Source organism: Sebastes umbrosus, chromosome 23, assembly GCF_015220745.1.
Source record: "Sebastes umbrosus isolate fSebUmb1 chromosome 23, fSebUmb1.pri, whole genome shotgun sequence".
In the NCBI taxonomy this organism is placed as follows: domain Eukaryota; kingdom Metazoa; phylum Chordata; class Actinopteri; order Perciformes; family Sebastidae; genus Sebastes; species Sebastes umbrosus.
The window spans coordinates 9,620,722-9,647,844 of NC_051291.1; the positions used below are offsets into that span (position 1 = coordinate 9,620,722).

General features: G+C 41.8%; 1 protein-coding gene across 1 annotated transcript; it reads left to right on the forward strand.

Moving 5' to 3' along the window:
• On the forward strand, window positions 1-25,968 carry ntn4 (netrin 4). The gene is made up of 10 exons (XM_037760871.1): window positions 1-396; window positions 2,771-3,324; window positions 9,258-9,536; window positions 15,115-15,241; window positions 16,107-16,292; window positions 22,651-22,864; window positions 23,861-23,955; window positions 24,330-24,398; window positions 24,497-24,670; window positions 24,891-25,968. The coding sequence occupies exons 1-10, from the start codon at window positions 351-353 to the stop codon at window positions 25,028-25,030; spliced, it is 1,884 nt and encodes a 627-aa protein (XP_037616799.1). The 5' UTR covers window positions 1-350; the 3' UTR covers window positions 25,031-25,968.
• Window positions 25,969-27,123: the final 1,155 nt, after the last annotated feature.

Below are 27,123 nucleotides of genomic sequence, written 5' to 3' on the forward strand. Positions count from 1 at the left end.
ACTACACAGCTCCCAGCTCTCTGTGCTCCTCATAGGGCAGCAGCAGCAGCAGCAGGAATCACACTGCAGGGAAATGAAACACGCTGCAGGTCCAGAAGCAGCAGACGAGCAGAGACCCGTTCACTTCACCTCCAGTCCTCTCCTCCTCCTCTCTCTGCAGGACACCATCACCACACACCGTCCAGGATCATGTTGCTTCTTCTATCGGCTCATTGGATCGCAGCTGAGTGAAAGAGAAAGTCCACACTGGATCTGAAGCTACGCACTTGTCTTTTGCATACTTTATATCTGAATAACTCCAGCGGATTCTCACACATTATTTCGGATTATTCCTTTTTCAACAAGAAGATATGTTGATTTTATTTGCAATCAGCCTGGCCTTGTTGTCAGATGCAGGTTAGTGCTTTTTTTTTTTTTTTTAATACATCTAACATCCTATTGTTATTGTCACTGGTGCATGGAGAAGTGCAGCAATGCAGAAGTCCCTTGGATTTTTAGGCAATTTAAACTCTCACTGGAAGAGTTTCTACTTTGTATTTCTAAACACATGAACCCACATGTATTAGAAGTTTAGAGCTGATTCAAAATTAAAAACTACATTTTTTTCCATATTAACCTCTATAGGAGACACATAACAGTAGATGATATGTGTGTGTCTCATTGTAGTTAAATGCCTCAGTTTGGTATTAAAAACATAAGAGTTGTGATTTATCTCAATAAATACATAAATATGTCATTGAATGTACAAAAATAATATTAAAAATAGATGTAACATTAATTAATTGATAAAATGTGACATAAATAGATATTTCTGTTTTGATTAATAATTTATCGCTGTATTAATTCCCTTATTTATTTAATATTCCGTTTAATTTTCCAATTATTTTATATATATTTTTTTTTATTTTGCAATTAATTTTTTTAATACTTTTTTTAATGTATGTATTTATTTATTTATGCATAATTTTTCTTTTTAGATCTCCCAAATTAGTTATTTAAGTTCTTGTCAGATTAAATTATTTAACTCTTATTTATTAGTTTACATCCTGTTAATGAACACAGAATGGTTATTCAGCTTAAAGGTTTTCCCCCCTATGACCTCCCCACATACAGACAGTTATGTAATTCAGCCTGAACTCCAGTCTAACAAAGAACATCCCTTCTGAAAAGTGCAAAAGTTCACTAATTCAGATTTAATATGAGTCTTATCTGTGAAGTCACTGACATTGAAAAACAAAGCGAGCTCCAGGTTTTGGGTAATAAATCCACAGTGGAAGATGACACTGTGGCCCTCGGGGGCTTTGCAGAGCGTCTGGAAGGCGTCTGAATGCTGCTCATCCTCACAGAGCTGCCAAACTTTGTCTGTGTTAGAGTCCACGCTGGCTGCAGTCTGCGGCAGGCAGGTGCACAATGCCCCTATTATCCCTTTTGCATAACATTTCCCATCGAGGTAAATCACTTGTGTACACACTGACACACACTGAGTCACTCTCAGCTCGCCCACTCACTCTCACACATACTCTGTTACTGTTACTGAGATTCAGATGTGTCTGTTCACTAAAACATATAAGTATTACATTTCTATGGTCAAAGTAAGGCATTGAATGCTGACTATGATTGTTTAATATGCTCAATTGTTACACAACATGATCAGCTTAGATGGGAAGAGTTTCCTTAAATAGGTTTTCTGGTCATTTGGATAGCTCTTACTCTTAAAATCTGCATTGAACTAAATTCTACGGAACCTGCCAAAAAAAATAAATAATAAATAAATGACTCAATAAATACATAAATGTCATTGAAAGTACAAAAATAATATAAAAAATAAATGTAACATTAATTCATTGATAAAATGTGACATAAATGTATGTGTCTGTTTTGATTTTCTTCCTTATTTATTTTTTTTATCTCTATTAAGTTCCTTTTTATTTAATATTCTGTTAAATTTTCCATTAATTTTATGTATTTTTTTTTTTAATAAATTTTGATTTTGAATTTTTTTATTATTAATTTTGAATATGTATGTAATTAATTATGTATGTAATTATTTATTTATGCATGATTTTTCCTTTGCATTTCAACCCTTATTTATTTCCCCAAAATGAATATAATTATTATACTTATTATTTATGGAGTCATTTATTTATTTATTCATTTATTGTTTTTATATTTGCATTAATTCTTTTTTTATTTATTTATTTATGCACGATTTCCCCTTTGCATTCACCTTTTATTTATTTCCCTTTTAACTTATTATCATTATTATACTTATTATTTATCGAGTCATTTATTTATTTATTCATTTATTTTTTATTTTGGCAGGTTCCGTCCTCCATAAAATTCCCCCAAATTATAACAAAAAAAAGCATTCTCACTTTCCTCTAGCGTTATCTAGCAGATAGTTTTGGTTTCATTTGTTCAGGTTTTCTTTCTCTTCCTCCTTCCTCCATCCTACCTAAGAAACAGTCCCAGTGACTTGTATGGATGATTTTAGTGCTATTTTAATGCCTCAGTGCTGAGTTAAAGTTAAATTTCTTTCAGAAATCTCAAAATGTGGACAGGTAGCCTACTATCTGCATGGTTAACTACCACTAGAGGTGTGTGATTTGGGTGAATTGACCCTTTAAGCTGAGGTATAATGAGTGCCACACCCACCTGACACCCACGCTTTCACTCTTTTTTTCTTGTTTTCTCTAGAAAGCTCTTATGTCACCTCATATTTGCCAAGTACACGTGTAAACTATTTTTTTCTCTCCATCCATCCATCCAGGTCTGTCGGTGGAGGTGTTTCGTGCAGGTGTGGCCCCTCGCTGTGAGAGCCGGGCCTGCAACCCCCGCATGGGTAACTTAGCCCTGGGTCGCCGGGTCCTCACGCAGACCGTCTGTGGCAACAACGGCACCGAGCTCTACTGCTTCTACTCCGACCCCAACGCCAACCTGGCCTGCAGCGCCGCCAAGTGCGCCAAATGCAACGCCGGCTTGCCTCTCCTGTCCCACCTGGCCGGGGCCATGTCCGACTCCTCCTTCCGTCACCCCAACACCTGGTGGCAGTCGGCGGAGGGGGCGGAGTCTGAGACGGTGCAGCTGGACCTGGAGGCGGAGTTCTTCTTCACACATCTCATCATAGTGTTTCGCTCGCCGAGGCCCGCCGCCATGACCCTGGAGCGGTCGCAGGACTTTGGGAGAACGTGGAAGATGTTGCAGTACTATGCCGGCAACTGCAGCGCCGCCTTCGGGATGGAGGAGGGAAAGGCAGACGTGGGCCGGGACGGGGCCGCCTGCACCTCCAAATACTCCGGGGCTTATCCCTGCAACCGTGGAGAGGTGAGCAGGGAGCTGTGTGTCTCTTACTTTTACATCAGACATTAAAAAATGGCGTTTACAATAAAAGAAAAAACATAAAAGAACAGAGATGGAGACAACCTTTAAGGATTGTAACTCAAACGGTGGGAACGGAGGGAAAGAGCACAAACAAGTAGCAGTTTGTTGTAAATAATGGTAACGAGTGATATATATATTATAAACTACATGTTAAGTAATAATAACTTAGTATACAAAGTAGAATTTCTCTTTCTAAAACCACAACACAGTTGTATTTGACCGTAGTGACAACAATTTGACTATTTGCCAGAATCGTTTTGGATGATCAGATTTGTATCAAGTCTCGGTTGAATTCGCACCATTTCTCTCAATCAAAACACAGTCTGATATTAGAAAACAGGTTGACGCAGGTGGAACGGAGGGCAGATACACACCTGCAGTGAAACGCTGAAGGGAGGTTACGGGAGTGATTCCTGCTCAGCATTTTTTCTTTCTCTATGAACGAATTGTTAATTATGTCATATCACACATGCCGTGTATGGCAGGTAGACCATAATACAGACAGTAGGCTCATTCCTTTCTTAACAAATGATTTAAAGTGTATCATTACCCCTTCTACTGGAACAAATTCAGTCCTGCCTGCAGTAAGTCACGCAACATACGAGAGTCATACGACTGAGCAGAATGAAAGCAGAGCTCAGCCAGGTGGGGGAAGCTCTGCGAGTGTGTGTGTGTATGTGTGTGCGTGCATGAGTGAGTGTTTAATAGGCGTACTTTGACTGTAGCACGAGAGGGCTTCCTGAAGTCCATTGATGTTTAATTGAAGCAGTGTGTGTCGGGAGCTGCTCGGCAGATGTGTGTGGAGGCGCATGCCAAGCGTGGTGCTGCTCCGGACTCCCTGCGGTGCTCTCATATGTAATTGTGTTTACGCTGCTACGACTCCTTTCCAAGTATTCAGCTGTTATGGCCTTATTCTGCTGCTGTATCATAAATCTTTCTCTATGTGCTCCTGCTGTATTTCTTTGTACGTGTATTCTTGGTTTGTTCGAATGTGCATGTAAGATAAAAAACACGTGCATTTATTACATGATTTTCTCTCCACCTTTTGTGCACGAAGGTGTGAAAATAGCAACTTGATTTCCCTTCTGTCTCTCTCTGACTCTGTGCTTCACATATCGGTTTCCGCATGTCTCAGCCACCTGTGCTCGGAGCATGACCTTCGACCTTTAACCCCTAAACAGATGACCCAGAGGTTAAAAGAGGTCAAGTAGCACTATGCAGACCTGCAGCTGCTCAGCTGTTCTCACTCTTTCTGCTCCTGTGTGCTTTTGTTGTGATTGTACGTCACCTATAATGACTGTTAAACAGTCGGTGGCCTGTGCAAGGTGATGACAACAAAGCCTTGTATTGTGCTGTATGTACAAGTGTGTGTTTTAGGGAAGTAGTACCTCATTTCCTCCGTGTTTCATGTACAAAAATGAGTAGAATTTATAAGCATTAATATGCACCTCCATTATTATATATGAACCTGTAATTTAGTTTATTTATCGATTATTGACAGTTGGACAAAACATTGTTGCCACTTACTGGATATTTTCTGGAGATTTCACTTGCATCTTGTGGCCTTCATCAGTGGATGTAGTTTGCTCAGTCGTCATGGCGAATGAATATGGAAATTAAACTATAATTGTTAATCAACATAATTAAAGACAAAGAAAGTGTTAATTGAAATCTAAATCTTTCAGAAAACCAATAATTAATACTTTTTAAACAAGAAAACAACCTAATTTACATCAAACTTACTATCACTTCGTAAGTTGAACAGACTGGACAAAAAATGAATACATTTTCATAATCATTTATCAAGCAAAAATACCCCTCCCCCCCCAAACAAAAGCCAATTTTCATTGTAAATACTGTATAATATCTTTTGATTTGCACCGTCGCCTAAACATAAGAAGCTATTTGGAAGACTTGTAATGGACATATGTCAGCATATAGATGGGTTTCTGTGCAGCCGCGGGGGGTCTAATGTTAATGTTCACCTGCCCGACATACAAAGAGCTGCTGTGTGACTGGTTGTACTAATTACAAGACTAAAATCCAAGTCTCCAGTTTTATATTAACATTATACCTGTTGAGGAATCGCTAAGGAAAAAGTATCTGGTGGCGACCATCAAGAGGGACTCGCGTAACTTCAACTCCGATCAGACCCTGGTCCCTCAAATCAAATCACACTTATGTCTGATCTAACGTTACCCATTTCATAACAGGTGATAATAATAAACAAATCTCATACTAATACGTCATATGAAAAAGCTATCTGGTGGTCAGACTCTGCAGGGGTCTAGTATAGTCAACAAGAATGTATAAACAATGCGACAGCTACATTGATTACAACGCTTGACTGCAATCTTGTTACCGACTGCCAAAACGGTTTTGCACCCAGTAATGTTTGCATACAAGAAATCATCTATCATACACTAAGCAATCCATTAAAAATCAATAATGAAAATAATCTTATGATCAATTTTTAGAATGAACTTCATGTCATGAAGCCTAATAAAGCGGTCATCCTAGGAAGAATTACCTTCCACTGCTTCGGAGTAAGACAAATAGTAAAACAGTGTAATATTAAAGCAAGAGTAAATAAGACAATCACCTTGACAACTTGATTTGATGTGTGGGATTGCTGTTGGCTAAGGTTAACAGATGGCAGGTATTCTCAGCTTTCAGACTCTCTTCTTTCTCCTGCAGCAAAAATGAAAGCATGTCATCTCTTGCGCTGAAAGCTTTTCGTGTTCACCTGTAATGTGGGGAAAAGGTGGTGTTTGTGAGTGAGCTGGGTTTTTTCTTGTCTTATTTATCAGGTCAGCTGGGCTGGAAGAATGTGAGTGTTTGTTGTAGAGACTGACCTCCTTAGGGAAGAGAGGGAGGCAGTCCAGCCAACACACATATTCCCTCTCTTTTCCACAGTTCCTTGAACACACACACACACATACACTTGTCCGTGCCCTTTCAGATAAACACATACAGTCGGCTCTCCGTCTGTCTGCTGGGAAGGAAGTGCCGTTGCTCTGATGGATGTTGGTACTGTTGGCTAGACACCCATCCCCCCTCTCCGTTTCCCTCTCCGTCTTTCTCCTTCCATCAATGCCCATTGTGCCTGTTTACCAGATTACAGTGCACAGTGCTTTGATGGAATTACGCCTGTTTAAGCCAGACTTACTTTTATTTTTCAGCCTGAAGTGGACACATGGCCCACAGTGAACTCACTGCCTCAGGACGCAGATGGACTAAATTTAAAATGTGGCTCGTTTGGACTGAAATTTGTTGCATATGTTAGATGGCAGGTGTAAAACTTTCAACACTTTAATAATTCTACTGATTAATATCCTCCATAGAGCAAAAGCATCAGACACAGTAGCAGTGGCAGTGAGAGTTTAAAATAGCTTATAAACTCAATGACAGTTAAAGGTTCCCTGTGGAGTTTTTTCTTGTAAACAAATTCCAGTATAAATGTTTATAGTCTGTGTTTATCACTAAAACACATTGTGAATATCCCTGAGGCCCAACAAACCCAAGGAATGCATTTCCTTTCTCATAAAACATTTGCAAAGTATTTTGAAACCTGCATCATTTATCAATTTTTGTCAGTCTTATTTGTTCCTGGTTTTTGTCGGGACATTGCTACGTTGTTTTTGCATGTTACAACCACCAACTGTAGATCCATGAAAGAGCGTGTCGCATGCTTGTACGTGTGCTTTCTTGTAGAGTTTAAGATATACAGAAAATGAAGACCTGCTCGTGAAAACGTTGCTCCATAGCGCCGCTAAAACTTTACACGTCCATCACTCGCCACGTCTCACCCGTGCAAGAGATGCACCTCCATCCAAAAGTTATGTTTCGTGCTGCAAGAAGACACAGTTTACTGTAATTTACAGTAAAAAAGTCATAGTATAGTCAAAGAGTTTATAAGCAAAGGCTGCCATTTTGGACTGAAAAAACATATTATATTTATAATATTTTATTGTTCAACACAGGCCGTTTCGGTAGAATATGACAATAGAATAGAAATAATTTTGTTTAACTTTATACGGCACTTTTTAGGCGGACGTTTTACTGGCGTCTGGTAGTCGCTCTCAGTCCAAAATAGTATAGTATGGCAAAAAAAGTTTAAGAAAAAAGTCATAGTATATTATGTTGTAAAGTACTCTTGCAACTCATAAAATGCTTCATGTAATAAAAAGAGAAGCGACAAAGGGAAAGGCAACATAAGAAGTTGAATGTGCAACGTAGTCTTTTAAATATAGTTCAACAAGCAATAAATTGTTAAACAGTAGAGTGTTTGAGCAAAACAATAGATTTTCACCACAATTTCATTATAATATTATTTTTTAAAATCATAAATAAAGATAAATTCCTTGTTTAGTTAAACTTAATTTTGCTTGGCCACATTGGGGAGACTTAGGGTTCAGATTAACATAAACGTGGGTCTCATCAGCATATTTGCGAACAATATTTTGTCTCCACATTCAGAGGAAAACAACGAGGCATCATCGTGTAGTAAAAGCTCCAAGAAGGCATGGTGTGGAATTAGTGTTGCGTAAAGGAAAACACGATACTGATGTCTATGTGCATGCCAGTGTGGTTGTGTGTGTGTGCTGGTGTTGCTGTGGTGTCACTGGGCTGTCGCGGGCCTTTTGTCCGGCGCTGAGTTATGTGAATCTGGATCTCCGTCCCCGTCTTTGTCTGGCCCTGCTCTCCGTGCTCTCCCGCGGACCGGCGCCCCTCGTCCTATTTGTCGTGTTCTCTTAATTGTGGACCACAATGCCGTGACCCCGCGACCTTTTCCAACAACAGGGAAATTAATAGTGCTCCTCCCATCACACTCTAGGCCAGTCATCCGGCCAATGAGGGAGCCGCATGGGGGCTTTTTGCTCGCATCTTGCTTCAACCAAAGAAAACACACACACATAAACACTCTCACTACTCGTCCAATGATATCAATGACAGCCAGCGACAACAACACACACTTTGTATAGAAACACACTACAAACACACATTTCTTTCACAGCGAGAGTTGGGGCAGACACCAACTTTTTCACCCCGACAACAACAGCAGTGTTGGTTGCTAGTGGCAGCAGTAGCCATGGTGATGGCAGGCGGCCTATAAAGGGATCTTCGATTTGAAGGATGTCCAGGGACCAGACAGGGAGGGAGAGAGAAGGGGAGAAAGGTTGGGTGCACTCATTTAAGGACACCCAGCACCCTCATGGTCACGTGAGGAAGTAGTCAATGACGGCGGGGTGTAAGGTCATAGTTTAGAGAACAAATGATACCAAAACAAACCCCCATTAACGTGACAGATGTAGTGACATGAGAAGCATCAATGAACCTGATTGTGCCGTTGAATACACCCGTCTAATCCCTCTAAATCACGCCAGAGAGAACAGCGTCCCATCCTCTCTTTTGTGCCATTTAAGAATTGTATTATTCTTTCCCATATTTAAAGGAATAAAGCTAAAGTAAACCAAAGACGGGGGGAAACCATAAAGCCCAACAAAACAACTCCACCCTCTGAAAGGAGAACTAAGCCTGCATGAGTTTGACAAGTAACCTTCACAAGCCCAAAGAAAAGTTCTTGATCTGCCACTATAATTTCATCCAACAACCCCAAAACTCGAAAGGACACAGTCGTACGCACTTATGTATTTGGCTAAATTAAAGCCATTTAAGGTGTTGAACGGGAACCCGTCTACAGGGTTCCCCAAAAATGCAGATTGAGTCTCGTCGGATCACAATGAGCAAGGTCAAGGATCCCTGAATTACAGATTTCTGTTGTGTCTTTTGCTGCCTGGAAAATGTTTAGCCTATTAAAATGAGACTTGATTTATTATAAAATGATGACATGGGATTTCTCTCTCTGCATACAGGTGATCTACCGCACCCTCCCAAAGTGGGAGTCCCTGGATCCGTTCGGGGTGGAGGGCCAGCAGCAGCTGAGGGTGACCAACGTCCGAATCCGACTGCTGAAGCGCCAGTCGTGTCCCTGCCAGGCCAAAGACCTCGCCTCCGCCCACGAAGCTCTTCCCACCCGACATTTTGCCATCTACGACCTGATCGTGAAGGGAAGCTGCTTCTGTAACGGACACGCCGAGCAGTGCGTTCCTGCACCGGGGTACCAGCCCATCAGAGACCGCACCAACCATGTGGTAAGAGAGAAACTAGATGTCCTAAAAACGTGTACTCCAATATCACTCCTTATGTACTAAATAGTGCACTATACTTACAATCCATACAGGCCATTTCGTTTGAGTGTCTGAATTGACTAGTCCCGCCCCTCGAACGCAGACTGGCCAATCATATCGTAGCATCAGCCAGCTCCGACCAGAGTCCAACAACTATACAGCTGTGCTCCATTGACTCTCATGAAATGGCTTTGTGTTAGCAGCTGAAGGTATACGGTTACTGAATGTATACACATGCTGCTTTTGTAACAGTGAATAAAGTAAAGGATCCCTACAGAGATAGACCTTTTTGTTAAAGAGTTAAATCCTTCTTGTTTACCCAGAAACAGCAGCTATATCGCTCTCGCCAAATACACCAGACTCCGTTGACAAAAACAGTAATTTTACCGTGTCGTAAAACACTTTATTCAATGGTTCATCTTTCCACACCACTCTTCTTTCACTCGGGACGTGTTTTGAAATACTGCCATTTCTTTCACTTGTTTTGATATTTATCACGAAGTAATCACACCCCATGGGCAGGCTCACTTGTTCTAACAGGGAAGATTATAAGGCTGGATACTTACAGACTAAACAGCTTGTTCACTTTGTGTTGACAGTCGTCTTAATAACAGACTAAAGAAGGAGGGGTGAGGTGAGGGAGGGAGATCACCTTTCTCTCTCTCCTGCTTCCTCTGTTGTTCTGGCTCCGACTGGTCAGATAAACAGCTTCATTTCCCGTTCAGAACAAACCCAAGAGATGTAGATATTGATTCGAGGGTTAATGGGGGTGTTGATGTCTTGATAAAGGTGTGAACGGATATGACTGATTCCGTGTTTTTCCTGGAGTGCTTCAGAGTTTACGCTCCTATCGCGACCATCTCGACAAACAGAAGCGTTTGTTCTGCTGCAATCAGCGAAGCTCCACGGGGAAAGTGAGTGTCAACAAGGAGTTTCCTTTACAACTTACAGTATATAAGCAACGACATTTAGACACATAAACAACATATATACAGTAGTAAAGCCTGACTGATAATGGATTTTTGAGGGTGATAACGATACAGACATTTGAGAGTTTACACTTGTTTTTCTATATAAACACCCGACAAAACAAACATTTTTGATATGCATCTCTTGTATGCATTAATGTGTACATCATTTTTAATGCTGAACTACTTCATTTTAACTACTTTATATACTTTATGTGCTGTGTAGATCGTGAATTTCCCCCCCGTGAATCAATAAAAAGTATAAAGTAGTGACACCATGAAAAGTCGTCAAGTCATTCAATGCATGAAACGATAAAAGGACATATACATATTGTACTTATCAGACCCTAAAAATTGCATTCTGACAAGCAGCTGAAAAATCCTCATATTTTATCCTGATATGAAGCAGATGAAGTGTTTGGTATTATACGAGACAAATGAAAGAGACTATTCCTGTGTTTTCTTTGCTGATACCAGCGTTTTTGTAATGAAGCCGCAGATAGCCGATTTATTGGACACAGTCTTTAAATCTTTCAATCTGACTATTTTCATGCCAAGAAATTCCAAGTGGCTCTACTGAGTGTTTTCACCAGGATTTCCTTCTTTTGAGGGTAGAAAATCCTCTGAAACAGTCTTTAGATCACAGGGCTGTAAAACTCTCCTCTGCACGCCAGGATAATAATCATAATACATCATTTTAATGCTTACATGTGTGGCTGATATTCATTTTTCATTACAAATATTAGTCCAACTGCAGCTAAGACTTAAAGTTTGAACAGTAAATCCTTCCTCACAACATTACCTCAGGTCATCGGAGCGTCGTTCTGCCGTGTGCCATGCGGGTGGCGTTCGGTAAACACACTGAAGTTATATAAGTGACTTTTACAGCAGGTTTATCAGCAGTTTGTTTTGTGTCTCTGTTTCGAACACAGAGCCGCCGTTTCTGGCAAAACCCAAACAAGCAGAGCAGCACAAGATTGGAGATGAGGGCAGAGATTACCGATCGCTCAGGGAAGGGAAGGGCATGTGCAGTGATGGAAGTATTACTCAAGTAAAAGTACTAATACCACATTGTGAAGATACGCCACTACAAGTTAAAGTCCTGCATTCAAAACCTTACTTAAAGTATGTAAGTATTATCAGCACAATTTACTTAAAGTTTGAAAAGTGAAAGTATTCATTGTGCAGTAATACAAAAGAATGTAAATTGCCAAGAAGTGAGAGTCAATTGTTCGTACCATTGCAACATCAGCGCCCAGCAGCAAACCTACGCATCCGCCATTTTGGACTGAAAGCGACTACCGCACGCCAGTAAAACGTCCGCCTAAAAAGTGCAGTATGAAAGTAAAAGAAAAGGATTTCTATTATCTATTATATATCTACAGCATGTTTTGTTTGTTTGGTCTACTGTTTATTAAGTGTGTGTGCTTAAGCATGCTGTGTTTTGTCTGCTCTAAGTGTGTGTGTCTGTGTGTGTGTGTGTGTATGCGCAATAATCAGCGGTGAAAGTGACCCTCTGATTCGTCGAGTCATTACTGCTCAGACACTGTGAGCGTAGACGAAAAGACCAGTTTGTTTGTTGTTGTTGGGTTTTTTGTGCACTTGTCCCCCCACATGGGTTTTTTTTTGTGGTTCATGGTGATTACACTGTCTGTTAGTTAGCCACAATGCCAACACACACACACATAATGACATCCAGGGACAACTACTGGAGCGTTAGCAGCAATTAGTCCAATTAGTTCTCTCTTTTTCACAATCTAACTGCCTCTCTTTACATCTTTCTGTACCTCATTTACTCTCCTTTAATTTCTTTCACTTCTATCCTTATGTATTTTCCTAATTTTTCTCTTCTTCTTAAAGACACATACAGTGAAGGTCTGTTCATTAGAAGTACAAGAGGAGTACTACTCAGCCTGTAAAAGACAGTTGTGAGTTAGATCTTTACATTATTTCACAGTCACGGGAGTAGAGATAACTTAAATCATATGGTACGCATAACATGCTATCAAGTTGAAGATTAGACTGTTTTTTTTTTTAAATTGTGCATCTGTTTAGCGTTTTAATCTAATGTGTTGACATATATAGTTTGATAGGAACATATAGAGGTTGTATGTACCATTTAACATTAGCCTTAAACACTGGAGACACTTATAAATGGTATAAGCCAAAGATGCTTACTAAACATATAAATCTTACAGATGTGTTTACGAGCATCATCCATCAAGATCAATCAGGGTCATTATATTGGAAAAATAATATTAAACAGTTGTTATTGATTATTGAAAATGATGAGTTACATAAAAATTGGCATTTGGTAAATTAGTAATAAGTTATTTATAAAACAGGTAGCTCAAATCAAGCAAGCCGTCTGGTTCATAGCTGTGATATAATACCCACATACCACTGCTGTGACGCGTCTAACCTTTGTACTTTCAGTATCGCTCCACAACAAAATGGAAACCTTTAAGGTTAACTTCTGTGGAGGAGTGGATTGAGCCGTGCCCATCTCCAGAAAAAAAATCCAACCACTTAACGACGTGCAGTAATACGTAAAGAGGAGGTTCGACGAGCAGGAACGCAACAGAAATACACTAACCACTGCTTCTGCAGCACCACGATTCACAAACTATATAAAGCGGGTCTTGACATGAGAGAGATTATGACCATAACGGGATTGTCAACCGAAACTCGGGTACCAGAGAAAGTGGAGAAACATCCTCGCCATGCCAAACAACACACCTCCACCTAGCAAAAAAAAAAGGCAAACCTTGTACAAGCAGTTATCAAAGTCATCCTACTGACGCTGGACAGTTTCTCAGTGGTTGCACAATAAATGGCAACATACAATAATGTAAATAAAGAACCAAATAATGGAATCAATATAATGCTAGTCTGTGATGAAAAAAGATATATTCTAGCTGTTAGTGTTCCATAGCAACCACCATAGCAACCACCTCGGTACGTTCAGGCAGGAGGGCCTATTTTATTGTGAACATTATTATTTATTATTAAAAGACTATTTAAATTAGAATGTGTCTGTAACTTTTATATTGCCATACTTGATGACCGTCTCATAAAAGCAATAGCTCACAAAAGGCCGTGTTATGTTGTGATTAAATCACAGCTAAGGCCGAACAACGCCCCTGGTGATTGGTTGTTCCTCGTCACATGACATGGGCTGCACGCTGCAGCTTTCCAAACGTTGAACTATTTTTAGAACAGCCTCGTTCTTGCATTTGAGCACACCTGCCGCACCTCTACGTTGACAAAAATGGATTTGAGCGTGCAAAAGACACGGCATGTGTACGACCCCTAATGGCACTAACTGCAGGATTTAATGCTTTTAGCTCTAATTATGTGACCTTGTAAAGATGCCCTTGTCACCTTATTTATTTATAGTAGTCATGGAAATACTAAAAACATCATCTGACCCTCTTTTAAAGATAACAACATGATTAGCATCACATCAGTCCGGCTCTGCTGCATCCTCTGTATGGCCGAGATTACACGGTTGCGTGTGTGCAGCTCTCAGTGTGTACATGTGTTAATTGTCCCGTATCACGGTATGGTAAACATGTGAAATGGGTTGAAATACCAGCTGTCTGGACTCGAGCCAGCGGCTGCTCCTGCCCTTTTCCCCTTCTTCATGTCCATTTCTTCTTTTTCCCCTCATTTCTCTCCACTCTTTCCCACTTTTCCATTAATTACTTCTTCTTCTTTTTCATTTTTGCGACATGTGTCATTAGGTCTCCTGCCTCCTATTTGCCCGGACCTCTCATTTATGCAATTGCTTCCCCCTATTAGTGTGATTGAAATAGTGTAAAATCAGTCATGTGTGTGTATGTTCGCCTCCACATTGCAGGACTGATCCGGGGTCAGAGCACATGCTGGCTCTATTCTATAGCATGTGGATGTGTTTAACTCCATACTCAGTGCAGTGTGTGTGTGTGAATCAGAGCCATCACACACCGTGGGAAACAAATGCAAGAATCGGTGTGTGTTTTTGTGCATTTGCAGTTATTTTCTATGTTGTATAATAGTGTGTGTGTGTGTCCTACATTACAGTTGCACGATGTAACGCAAACAAATAAAGAGCTTCCTCAGATGCCTTGCCCTCCCCCCCCCTCCTCTCCTTCAATCATTATCCAGCATGCATGGCATTCCAGCTCACAGGAATGACAAGGAGATTGTTATTGTGCTCTCAGCGCTGCATACTTGCACTCTTCTCATACACACACACACACACAAGCTTTTCAGACCAGAGGCCCGTTCTTGTTTCCAGTGATGAAGCCAAACAATCAATCTCCATTCACTAATTTTCGGGCGAGGGAGACAGAGGGAGAGATGGAGTGAGAGGAAGAGGGGAAAGGCAGAGAGTCGTAGAAAAGGAAAGCGAGAAGAAGAAATCTAAGAGGAACCCCCCAACATGCTCGTCCTCACATGGGAAACGTTCCTCTCCATCACACTGACCTCTTTGTTCCTCCCATCCGTCCATCTCTACCTCTGTCTATCATTTGGCTTGTTGCTAATGAGCTCTCCCTCTCTCTATCTCTTTATATCTCTCTATCCTTCAGGTCCATGGGAAGTGTGTGTGCAGACACAACACTGCAGGTGATCACTGCGAGCGCTGCACTCCTCTCTACAACGACCGACCCTGGCAGCCCGCCGACGGACTGACGGGCGCTCCGCACGAATGTCGGAGTGAGTCGAACAAACACATTCGCACCTTTTCCACCAGTTTCTAGAGTCAAATTTTAGGATGTGACTCTCAAATCAAGCTCTAGGTAGTTTCAGGTGGTGCTAGCAGCGCTGTTGATGATGATTGCCACAAGAACAACTAGAACACACAGCTAAACCGTAGTCTAAACACTATTTACCACCGCATCTGCAAAGACAGCAACAGCCTGTAGAAAGTGCATGTTGAACAAGGCAGAGATAATATAAACAAAGGAACGAAATCAGCAAAATCATGCAGGTTCACCAGAAACTCCGAACTCCAGCGGGGCCTTCGGCAGCGACCTGCAGTCGGAGCTCCGGCGGGAGGTGGAGAGCCCTGCATCTGGCAGCAGCGGCTCCTCCTCTGGCCAGGAGCAAAACTTCAACTCGCTGCTCCGCCGGTCAATAATATACAGTCAAGTCAGAGCTATAATGACAGTTTTTCTAGTAAAGGAATACTCCACCTAAAAAAGGTGGCTTCCTGATGGAGGACAGCGACTACAGTCAGCTTGGATTCCCAAAAGAGACCCAGCAAAGCCTCAAAATGTCCATAGAAACTTCTCAAACCAGCATAATCCATGTCTTTGCCCAAGGCCCTGTGTGTTCAATATGTTCCAAACAATCCTCAGTTTACCAATAAATTACTAAACGTTCTCTTCAGTAGAGCTTTGGAGCTATGAAGTGGTAATCGTGACATATGAAAATACAGTATATGCTCTATTAGAAACTACAAACTGTCCAGAGCTACATTTCAAGCACATAGACACTGTTTGATACTCAAGAAGCCCTATATTTGAGTCTAAAAGAGACTGACTGACAGTTTGTGTTGATTTCCTCCCTCTCACACCAGAGTGTAAGTGTAACGGACACGCTCAGAGCTGCCATTTCGACTGGACGGCGTGGCGTGAGTCTGGCCAGCGCAGCGGAGGCGTTTGTGACTGTTTGCACAATACTGAAGGATATCAGTGTCAGAAATGCAAAGCCGGCTTCTACAGAGACCCCCAGAGACCGCAGACGGCCCCCGACTCCTGCAAACGTAAGATACACACTCCAACACACACGCACACACATCAGTTACATCTTACTACACATGTTGCTCATTACGGTGAACGATGTGGCTCTTCAGATCAGTCGCTGCTCGACTGTGCAAAACTTTGGGAACGCCATTCGCCTCGCTCAGAGGTCATCCATACCTTAATAACACTACTTTAGGAGCAACAGAAGTCAGATGGTGGCTGGCGATACTGCGGTTTTACACTCTGCGGCTCACGTTACCGCAGTTTTACAAGCGTGTCAGAGAACTACGGTGGCCTTCAGGTAACTTAAAGATGTGAAAGCCTCTCTAGAGTCAGAGTTTGGTTTGTCCGTTCTGGGACCCGCTCCCTATGTAGATATAAAGGGCTCATTCTAGGCTAACGAAAACACAACGATTCTTATTTCCAGGTGATTATACACTAAAGAAAACATAGTTATTCATATTATATTCCATTTCTGCCAATAAATCCCCCGAAATGTTACACACTGTACCTTTAAAGAATTTCACCAGTACATATTTGATGCAGGTTGTTGCCATAGTTCATACTTTTTTGGAAACCGCAATGTGTAGAACATACTGTAATATGTCATGTAGCATGATTAATCACACCCATGTTGACAAAATGTTGTTGGTGTAAATCATAACATTAACCTCATACACACCACACTGGCACGGCGCTCTCATTCTCACAAGGAATGCTGAGGACTGAGAGATCGCAAGCCGGGACGTGCTGGATAACGCTGATACCTGATGGGCACCTGGCCCTGTGTGTGAGCGTGTGTGTGTGTGCTAGACAGTAGACGGCCCACGCTCCATCCAACGTTTACACCATAGTTAATCATCAGATGGTGGCATTCCTACGTCTTGACTCAAAGCTCGACACATAAACCCCTGCGTGTCCATCTCGGGTTTGTTTTGCCATTTTTCATGCGTGACTCAGAGCTTTTGTAGCTTCAGGGTAATCATTGGTAGCAGTGTGTGAGGGTCCTCCATGTGTGTGTGTGTGGCGTGCTTCCCTCCGGTGATGAGTCTTAAGTAAACACGCGATAGTCATCAATAAACACACAGCAGTGGCTACATTCCCCGTCTGATTATGTGTCAGATTTGACCCAGTGAGCTCAGTCCTGCAGGTATGCTGGACTCACACATGATTACTAGTGTGTCTGTGTTCACGTAGGCACACACAGTGAATTTCAAACAACTGTCAACTTGCACCAAACCATTCATAAACATATAGGAGGGAGAATATGTTGGCTGTCAGCCCAATTGTATCAATCTGACATGACATGTTAACATGGTAAACATTATAAATAATCATTAGTTGCAGCCCTAACTTAAATACTTTTACTTCTTAGTTTGAGCCTATCCATTCTTCTTGTAGTCCTTTAGCATCAATTCAGGATCTTCTATTGGAGCAGATGAATGCCAACATGATACAGCCTCATTCTCAAAAGTCATATAAAACTGTTGCACCACCTTTTTTTTTTAAAGCAGACGTGTTTGGTTTGGATTTCAGAGATTGAGTGTCGTGTATGTTTTTTTTGCACCTGAAAACTCACCTGTGGTTGTAACTGTAGACGCCGGAGGGCTAATGATCCTCGCTCTTGACGGGTGATTGATAGAAAAAAGGAGCGACGGCATGCTTTGGAGAACCCCTGAGACGAAGGTACAGGTTGCGAAATCCCGCTGACAATGGAGGAATTTCCCTCCGTCGCGAGGAACATTTTTTTCATACCAGTCTCCGAGGGGCCCTGGAAAGAAAACACTCCTGTCAAGCTTGTACACACCAAAAGTCTTTAGCAGGGGGGAAAGTTACAGTGTGTGTTTATACATGTGTGTGTGTCAGGGGAGTTTGTTGGTTGCTCAGGCAGGTGTCTTGTCATGTCTCATGAAGTTTTCATTCTCAGAGCTCCTGCAGCTCACACACACATATTTACACAAAGCAGTCCTTGTGTAGTGACCCAGTTCAAATGCTCATAAATTCTCACGCAGATATGTAAACACACGCGCTTACCAAACACATCGTCACACGTGTTTCGGCTTTGCATGGAACTGAAGTGGTTCTGTAATCTCGGTTAATTATTAATTGCGGAGGCTGTTCACTAAACAATAGTGTAGATAAGAGCCTGATGCACAAACGCACACACATCTTGTCTTGTATTGCTCTGTATAAGTCCGATATGTCGTGCATGTGAAGTCTATAAATGTGATGCCTTTATGATTTTATTGATATTGCACAGTTCGGTTTTATGATAGGGTTTATCTTATCGTTGTTGTCCCGGGTGATGCGTCTGAGGTTCGGAGCTCAGCGAGGGTGATTTCACATTGTTTTTACAGGCTGAAGACACCATTGTGCTTCATCCACAATTTGGGAAGTTTCATGTGGGAAACATGTCATTCCTGCTGCCTACTGTTGAGGAATTCAGAGGAGAAATATAAGATAAAACACATACAGATGTGAAGTTAATCTCATGTAAAACAGCTGTTGTTCAACAACCCTCAGGAGACCAAAATAAGGTTTAAACTAGTTGTAGAACGGCCACATACAGCTGCCACTAAGAACTATTTGCATTCTGAATTAATGTGTTCATTATGCTTTTGTCTATAAGATGTAAAAAATAATGAAAATTAGCAATGACATTTTTTCCACCTGAGGTGATGTCTTCTTATGTCTTGTTTTGTCCAACTATCAGTCCAAAACACAAAGATATTCAATTTACAATGATATAAAACAGAGAAGCTGGAACGACAGAATTTTTTGCTTGAAGAATTACTTAAATAATTAATGGATTATCAAATTAATACCACTAAATAAGTCTGGTGGCACGAACAAAATCAGAGTTAAAAGTAGACATAAACTTCAAATACATGCTACCATTTATCCGTGTATGCTCCATGTGTAAATAGACGATTGTTCACCAACTTTATAAGGTGATAATATGTCAGTTGTGTCTTTACAGCTTATTTTGTTGCCCCCAAGTGGCAGAAAATGTAACTAAACTATTAAAATGCAATCTAATGTTGCTCTAAACAATCATGTTTACGTTCATCATCAAATTTGTTAAACTATGACTAAAAATACTTTTCTTTCAATCCATTAATTGTCTATATTCCACTACTACAGTTGAATACTTAAAATTAAAACATATTTCTTGACAATCGGACAACTCGTGATACAGTCGAAAGCCACTAAATGGACCATGTTGTGAGAACGTTTTGTAAACTGCTGTCTCCAAGGTCAAGAATGAATTTTTAATCCCAGCCTTAGCTGTGTTTTTTTTTTTAAAGCGTGCAATCTTGTGAATGTATTATTTGTTTACTGTGTGAGCAGTCATGTAAATTAAATATCATATCGTTAGCTTTGGTTTGAGAGAAAACAACCTCCACAACTATGACTTCTATAATCTATAGTCAAACAGAGAGGTGAGAGTGCAGGGAGTCATGCCTCTGGGTGTACAGTAAGTAGTTAGAGTCATTTACTGCCAGTCGAGTTTCAAGCATCATTAAACAGCAGAGAAATGGCTCCAAACAACTCCCCCTCTTTGTTTCTCCCTTCTCGTCTTCTGCCTCTCCTTCACCACGTCTCCCCCCCCTCGTCCTCCCCTCCTTGTCTGCCCCGGGAAAAGGGACAGATTTATGGGGAGGCCTGACACCTCCTCCAGCAAAGGCTCCGGGTCTCAGTGTCGATAACAGTAGAAAGACAGCAGACAGTAGTTTTTCTCAGACTGCCCAGTGGAAACATGGGTGTGTGTGTGTGTGTGTACAAGTATATTGTTTTTGGAGGTTGTTTAAAGAACACCCTATCAGCACACAATTAGAAGGGACATGACGGAGGGAGAAAGCTGGAGAGGTTTGAGTTGATAAGAAAAAGAGAGAGGCCTTTGTATTACAAGCTCCTGCAATAATACCACACAGACAAATAGAACAACTGATGAACGATGACATACTTAAGTTCTGGTAATAAATAGCAGGTCAGCTAACTGTCAGCTTAAAAGACCTTTAGACTCAATGCTCTCCGATGTGACTTTATTGTTTTCTTATATATATTTTATTATTACTTTAGATTATTGTTGTACTTTTTTTAGAATATATACATACTGAATTTGCATAACCAAAATATTACCTCAAACAACTTAAATCCTCTGAGGTTTCTTTGGCAAAATCTCCATTTCTCACCCCCTTTACCACTATTTCCCTACAGCAAACTCTGATAAAACCACCGTAGGCCCACGCACAAACACATAAATAAGAATGAACAGAAAAAACACAGAAACTCACAGTGTGTCAGTCCTGGAGAAACAGTTCGTGGTCTGAAAGATGAAACCAGGCGGCAGTGGAGGCCATTTCCGGTCATCAATTACGTTATCGGACCTCGTAGTTCTTTTAATACATCCATGCTTGTAGTATCTGAACGGTGCAACAGGTGTCTTCATCAGAGGACCCACTCAACTTTCCCGGTCACCGTGGGGTCTGTCTGACCTTGAATCCGGGTCCAAGCTCACACTCGACTCATTCACTTATCCACTAGTCCAGGGGTCAGCAACCTTTACTATCTAAAGAGCCATTTTAGGCAAAAAAAAAAAAAAATCTGTCTGGATATGCAAAACATTTGATCATTGTGATGAAGTTAACACAGTTAATAGTCTAAGTTTATAGTATATACGTCTAACGTAGTGAGTTCAAATGTACTACGGAGTATTAGGGCCACATTGAGGGAAAACAAATCTGAGATTTCAAGAATAAAGTCATAATATTATGAGGAAAAAAGTCGTAATATTACGCGAATAAAGTCATAACTTAACGAGAAAAAAGAAAATAATGTGTAATATTACGACTTTATTCTCGAAATACCCGTCGTACCATAAACCTACAACAATGATGAATAAAAAATAAAAAATGTAAACAGTTATTCATATCCATTGTTGCAGATCCCTGCACTAGCTACACAAGCTAACTTAGCTAGCTTAAACTAACTGCTGCTAGCTAACTGTGCTATCAACAGCTGAACAATTAGCAGCGTTACGATTTCAGTTACTTACAGGCTTGTTTAAACACACACAAACATTCAGGCTAAATAGCCGAGATGAAATATAGAAAAGCGCATGTTTGTATAATAACCTGGCAGTTACTTACTGCTGCTATTTTTCCTCCTTTTACTCGGTCTAATAGTTAGCTCTCTCTTCTCTCTTCCCTAGCATCTCTCCTCTGTTTCTTTGTCCCGCCCTCTTACTGACGTACAACCAATCACCACACAGGTGTGATTGACTGACACATACAGTAACCAATCAAACAAAAGAGCTGAAACTAAAGGCACAATCTGTGTTTTTTTGTATTAGTTTACACCACTGTTTGCCTTGAATATTGTTTGGAACTGTTTATTTTAACTGCTTATTTAACTATTTACTATTTATGTCTTTAAATTACTTTCAGTTTAAAGGGACTGTTTGTATGTATTATTTAATGGAGCTTCCTAGCGAAAAGTATTTCACACGTTTGTACCTGTACAACCGGCGTGACAATAAACATCTTGAATCTTGAATCTTGAATCTTGAATCTTGAAAGAATCAGAAATGCTTGTTAACAGCGACACCTGTGGCCGTTAAGTCAACGAAAGTCAGCGTCGGGCTCGCGCTTGTGCTCGCTCTACATAGACATGAACGAGCATGGCTCAAAACAGTGAGGCTACACACGTCAGCTAAAACCACAATATCACTCTATATTTCACCTGCTTGGCAGTAATGTTAGCAGACCAGACGAAGGTCTCTCCATGAATCACTGCTGATCCTAGTGTTGGCTTTTCCTGCCTCAGCCTCCCGACCGCGGTCGGAGGGAGACACCGGCACCCGGTCGGAGACGATAACGTTTCTCGCTGCGGAGCCCCGTCACTTCACAAGACACGGGAAACCTCTGTTGGTCTGGAGGAGCTGCAGCATTTATTTCTGCACAAACGTCCACTGTACATTCACTAGATATTCTCAGAGCTAAACTAACTCCTCTGCAGTGTGTAGTGTGCGCGCATGCACGTGAGGTGGAGCGAGCTGAGTGAAGGCAAGCAGGCAGAGGAGCAGAGACTCTGGCCCTGGAGACCAAAGCTACGGTCTCCCCCGCATCCTCCGACCGCGGCCAACACTGTTTTGTAAGACGGGCTTCACTAGATATAACTTTGCGGTTTTGGTGATCTGTGTAGTTTGTGCTGGAGTCTTGTCTGAACAGCGTAGACACACGCGAGCACGCATAGGAAATTGACCCGGGTGATTTATACATGTAAGAAGTTATAAACAGTCCCTTTAACAATTCATTGATGTCAAAATGGAACATGTAATATTCATATCTATTCTACTTTTTTTTTCTCCTCCAGCATGCAGCTGTCACCCCTTGGGCTCCATGCCCTTCCACTTGGCTGACGGCTCACTCTGCGACCCCTCCAACGGAAACTGCATCTGTAAACCTGGCGTAGGCGGAGCCCACTGCGACAGGTGCATGGTGGGATACTGGGGCTTCCACGAGTACGGCTGCCGTCCATGTGACTGTGCAGGAGACTGCGATCCGTTTACTGGAGACTGTATGTTTGGGTGAGTAAAAGATACTAATACCTAAAACTAGAGTATATGCAGATGACGAATATCTTTCTGATACCAGTGCTTTCTTTTTCCCAAATCTGTGTTCCACATAACATAGAAATTGATGGTATCATTTTTATGTAAGATGACATGAGGGGAGAGGATTGCTGTGGTGATTAAAACTGAGTTAGCGGCCTGCCTTGATTGAATGATCGAATGAATGGCACTGATCTTTGTAGTAACATTGACATTATGCCAATTTACACTCTCAATTCCAAGTGTCTCATCTGGATTTTTCAAGCACTTACATTCTCCAAAGGGTTTCTTGTGGCATGTAGGTGCTCAGAAATGTTAACAGCAATCTTAACGCAATATTTCTGGTTTAAAAATACACATTTTTTGGCCTGATGTTGGTTCTAGGGTCACAGGAGCAAATGTTGCAGAGGTTTTGGCATTAGTTTGCAAAATCACTTTGTATGTATCGAGGGAAAAGGTTCAGTGGACCAAAATGACCAAGAAACATCCTCTGGGGGCCATGAATATCCATACTCAATTCCATGGCATTCCCTACCAGTAAATTAGTAGATATTCTGCTCTGGAGCAACATGTTGGACACTCGAAACTTCATCAAATTTGTTTAACATTTAGAATGGTTGCGCTTCAACTATGGGATTTACGATGGAGTGCTAGACCCAAAATCCAATAAGCATAAAAATGTGATAGGGTAGCACATCTCAGATTTCAAGGAGGATGAAATACTAGCATTTCACTTGTTTAATTGGCTCGCATCACAATAGACATACACTTACGCGTTTCGGCACGCAGCCTTCTTCAGAGTGAATACTAGTACTGATTATGTTTCTAAAATGTGTGTGCTATTGTCCCATGTTGGTTTTGCCTCCTCAATCAGCAGCAAAATAAGGTCAATTTAACATTTGTTTAGTACAGATTAACATTTAAATTCCTACATGTGTGTGTGTTTGCTGATGTTGTAATGTGTTTGTGCAGCTCTGACCTGGACCTGTACAACTTAGAGGGAAACTCCAGCGAGCCGGTGAGGATCTTCAGAGTAGACGAACTCTTCTCTGCCCTCCACTACTCAGGTGAGATACAGAGACAGTGTGTGTGTGTGTGTGTGTTATTCATCCTGCTCCACAGTCCAGTGACCAACAAGCATTAATGGTTAAGTAATGAAAGTCCTCATAGGGCCCTAGAAGGACATGGAACAAAGATGGATGTGTGTGCATGGACAGTTTCCAAGTGTCCCTTCTCTTAGACACCCCCCACCATGTAACTGCAGCTTTCATGGGCACATTCCTCACTGGACACACACACTGTGCATTCTTGCATTCTTAGGACGCCGTGCACAGTATCTGAGACCACACACACACACACACACACACACACACACACACACACACACACACACACACACATAGTTACGCTACAAATATTAATATGTACCTGTCTCCCGCAGAGAAGTGTGAGTGCAAAGAGCAAGCCCTGACCAACAGTAAACTCTTCTGCACCATGAATTATGCATACGGTAAGAAGAATTCACATGGGTCTTTTACTTGTAAAAGCATTTAATATTGCAGTGTAATATTATTATATTAATACTCGTCTTCTCTACCTGACTCTCAGTCCTGAAGGTGAAAGTGCTTTCCGCCCACGATAAAGGCTCCCACGCCGAGGTGGAGGTCAAAGTTCAGAAGGTGCTCAGTCAGAACACCAAGCTGAAGATCCAGCGAGGTCGGGTCACTCTTTACCCCGAGTCCTGGACCGCACGGGGCTGCACCTGCCCCATCCTCAACCCAGGTCAGTCCAACACTCACCTATGATTGTCTCCTCCAGAACAGGTCAGAGGTGGAGTTTTTTAAAAGACAGATACAGAAAGTTTAGGATACCGGCGCACAAGGCACCCTTTAGCGGCCGTGTAATAAACTATTTTAACAAACACATCCCAGCCCATCAGAAAAACAGCGAGTGAGATTTTAAAAAAATATTTTTGTCCCTGACCTTTGACCTCATTTCTCAGGGGTGGAGTACCTCGTGGCGGGCCACTCGGACCGTAAGCAGGGCCGCCTCCTGGTCAACATGAAGAGCTTCGTCAAGCCTTGGAAAGCCAGCTTGGGGCGCAAAGTCCTCGTGCTGCTCAAGAAAGACTGCAACTGGTAGACTGTTAAAACACGGGAGGACAGACGGACACATGGACAACAATGCCGTGGATTATCTTGTCCTCCAGATGTGGAATATTGAATCGCACAGCAGGTTTTTGGGGGCTGAACTGAGATGAATGAACCTCCTTTATTTCTCTGCTGTCGTCCAATGAGAGCTAGCGGCGGACTGCACCAGCTAAAAGCACACGGGACATCATTTTTATTAAGACATATCATGTCTCGCACATTCCTATGTAGGATTTCTTCTGCTCAAGAAATTGAGGAATTCAGCTCTTTGGCCAAGTGCTTTCTATTCTGAGTGACTCCCTCTGGACATACGGTAAAACTTCCTCTCTGCAGCACTTTAGCCTAAGATGGACTGAGGGAATACGGACACACAAAGAGAGGAAGATCTAACACACACACACTGAATGACCCCCTGACATGGACTGTGGATGGAGCACGTCCTTTCCCTATCACAGCGGACACTCCTTCTTCACACAGGCAGCAGTGTGTGTGTGTGAGAGTGTGTGTGTGAGCTGCTGACATAATGTGCAAAGCACCCAGAGTGACGCTGAACAAGCCATACAAGCCACTACAGGTGGTTAAACCTTAGCCAGTCCAGGTGTGTCTGAAATCAGAGTGAATGGATTTCACCCCGAACGTGAATGTATTTGTGTGTGTGTGTGTGTGAGACAGAGAGTGTGTGTTTGAATGCATTACGAGCACAGTCCAGATTCAGTCCAGCTCTTAAGCTTTCCTGTAGCCGTTCCAATGTTTATGATGCAACGTCATGTATATTGATTCATCTCATATTACACAGAAAATCCTTGTTATTCCTTCCTTTGTGCTCTTGTACAGTATTATTTGTATATATCTATATAAATATTATGTTCATCTTTCTCCCTCTGTTTAATTGTTTTTGTATGTGGTAATATTAAAGGATAATTATTACAACTTTGGTCTTATTTTAACCGTTTTGGCCATCATTTCTTTCAGTTATGATGATGTTGTATTTGCTAAAGTAATTGCGGAGATGTTGGAACACAGCAACGTCGCTTTAAGAAAGTCCGATGGGGCAAGAAGGACAAGTGGTTAGACTATCAGACAGGTTGTAAACCAAGCCGACAGTTTAGCCAGACTACATAAAACCACTTTATATGGCAATAATAAAAAGAAACGATGGACAAAACAACCCAAGTTGTAATAAACCAGGATTTGGCGGTATCTAGTCGTGTGGTTGCAGATTGCAACCAACGCTGTTCGCCTCGCTCAGAGGCCATCCTTACCATATTAACACTACTTTAGGAGCAAAGGAAGTCAGATGGAGGCTGGCGGTAGCACGGTTTTGCACTCTGCAGCTCACGTTACCGCAGTTTCACAAGCATCGGAGAACTATGGTGACCTTCAGGTAACGTAAAAACGATAAAGTAACTCTAGAGCCAGTGTTTGGTTTGTCCGTTCTTGGCTACTGTAGAAACATGGTGGAGCAACATGGTGGACTTCGTGAAGAGGACCTGCTCTCTATGTAGATTTGAAGGACTCATTCTAAGCTAACGAAACACAACGATTCTTAGTTTCAGGTGATTGTACACTGATGAAAACATAGATTACATTTCTGCAAATAGATCCCCCGAAATGTTACACACTGTTCCTTTAATAGTTTGCAGCTCTCTCTCTCTTCGGCATTGAAACCTTGTTGCTTCCCAGACACACTCACATGAACTCCAACTCTCAACAACAGTTGATATAACGGCCCAGGCCTTGAAATACTTCACATAAATTGGACAAAAATATCCTTATCACCCGGCTCTCCTCACTCTCTCTCTCTCTCTCTCCGTCCCTTCAGATTAAGTCATCTATCACTCTCGCTCCCAAAACACTCTCCCCTACATTCACACAGCGCCACAGAATGTAGACCATAACAGAGAGGCCGGGGCCAGCACACACACTCTGTTTGGGTTTAGGCGGCCCGCGTGTTTCCCACCGCCTCCTCGCCCACTCGCCGTGACGTGGTTGGCCGAGAGGTGTGGACACATTCCTGGCGCGTCGAGCAGCGCTCCGCGGCAGGCCGGGTCAAAGGTCGCTCACCTGTCTGCCGGCCTCGCCTCC

Excerpts from the sequence above, each read along its gene's own strand:
- ntn4 (XM_037760871.1), top strand. The coding sequence starts at position 351 with ATGTTGATTTTATTTGCAATCAGCCTGGCCTTGTTGTCAGATGCAG. Across the intron at positions 15,242-16,106 it reads CGCTCCGCACGAATGTCGGA|AGTGTAAGTGTAACGGACAC; the intron begins GTGAGTCGAACA and ends CTCTCACACCAG. Across the intron at positions 22,865-23,860 it reads ACTGGAGACTGTATGTTTGG|CTCTGACCTGGACCTGTACA; the intron begins GTGAGTAAAAGA and ends GTGTTTGTGCAG.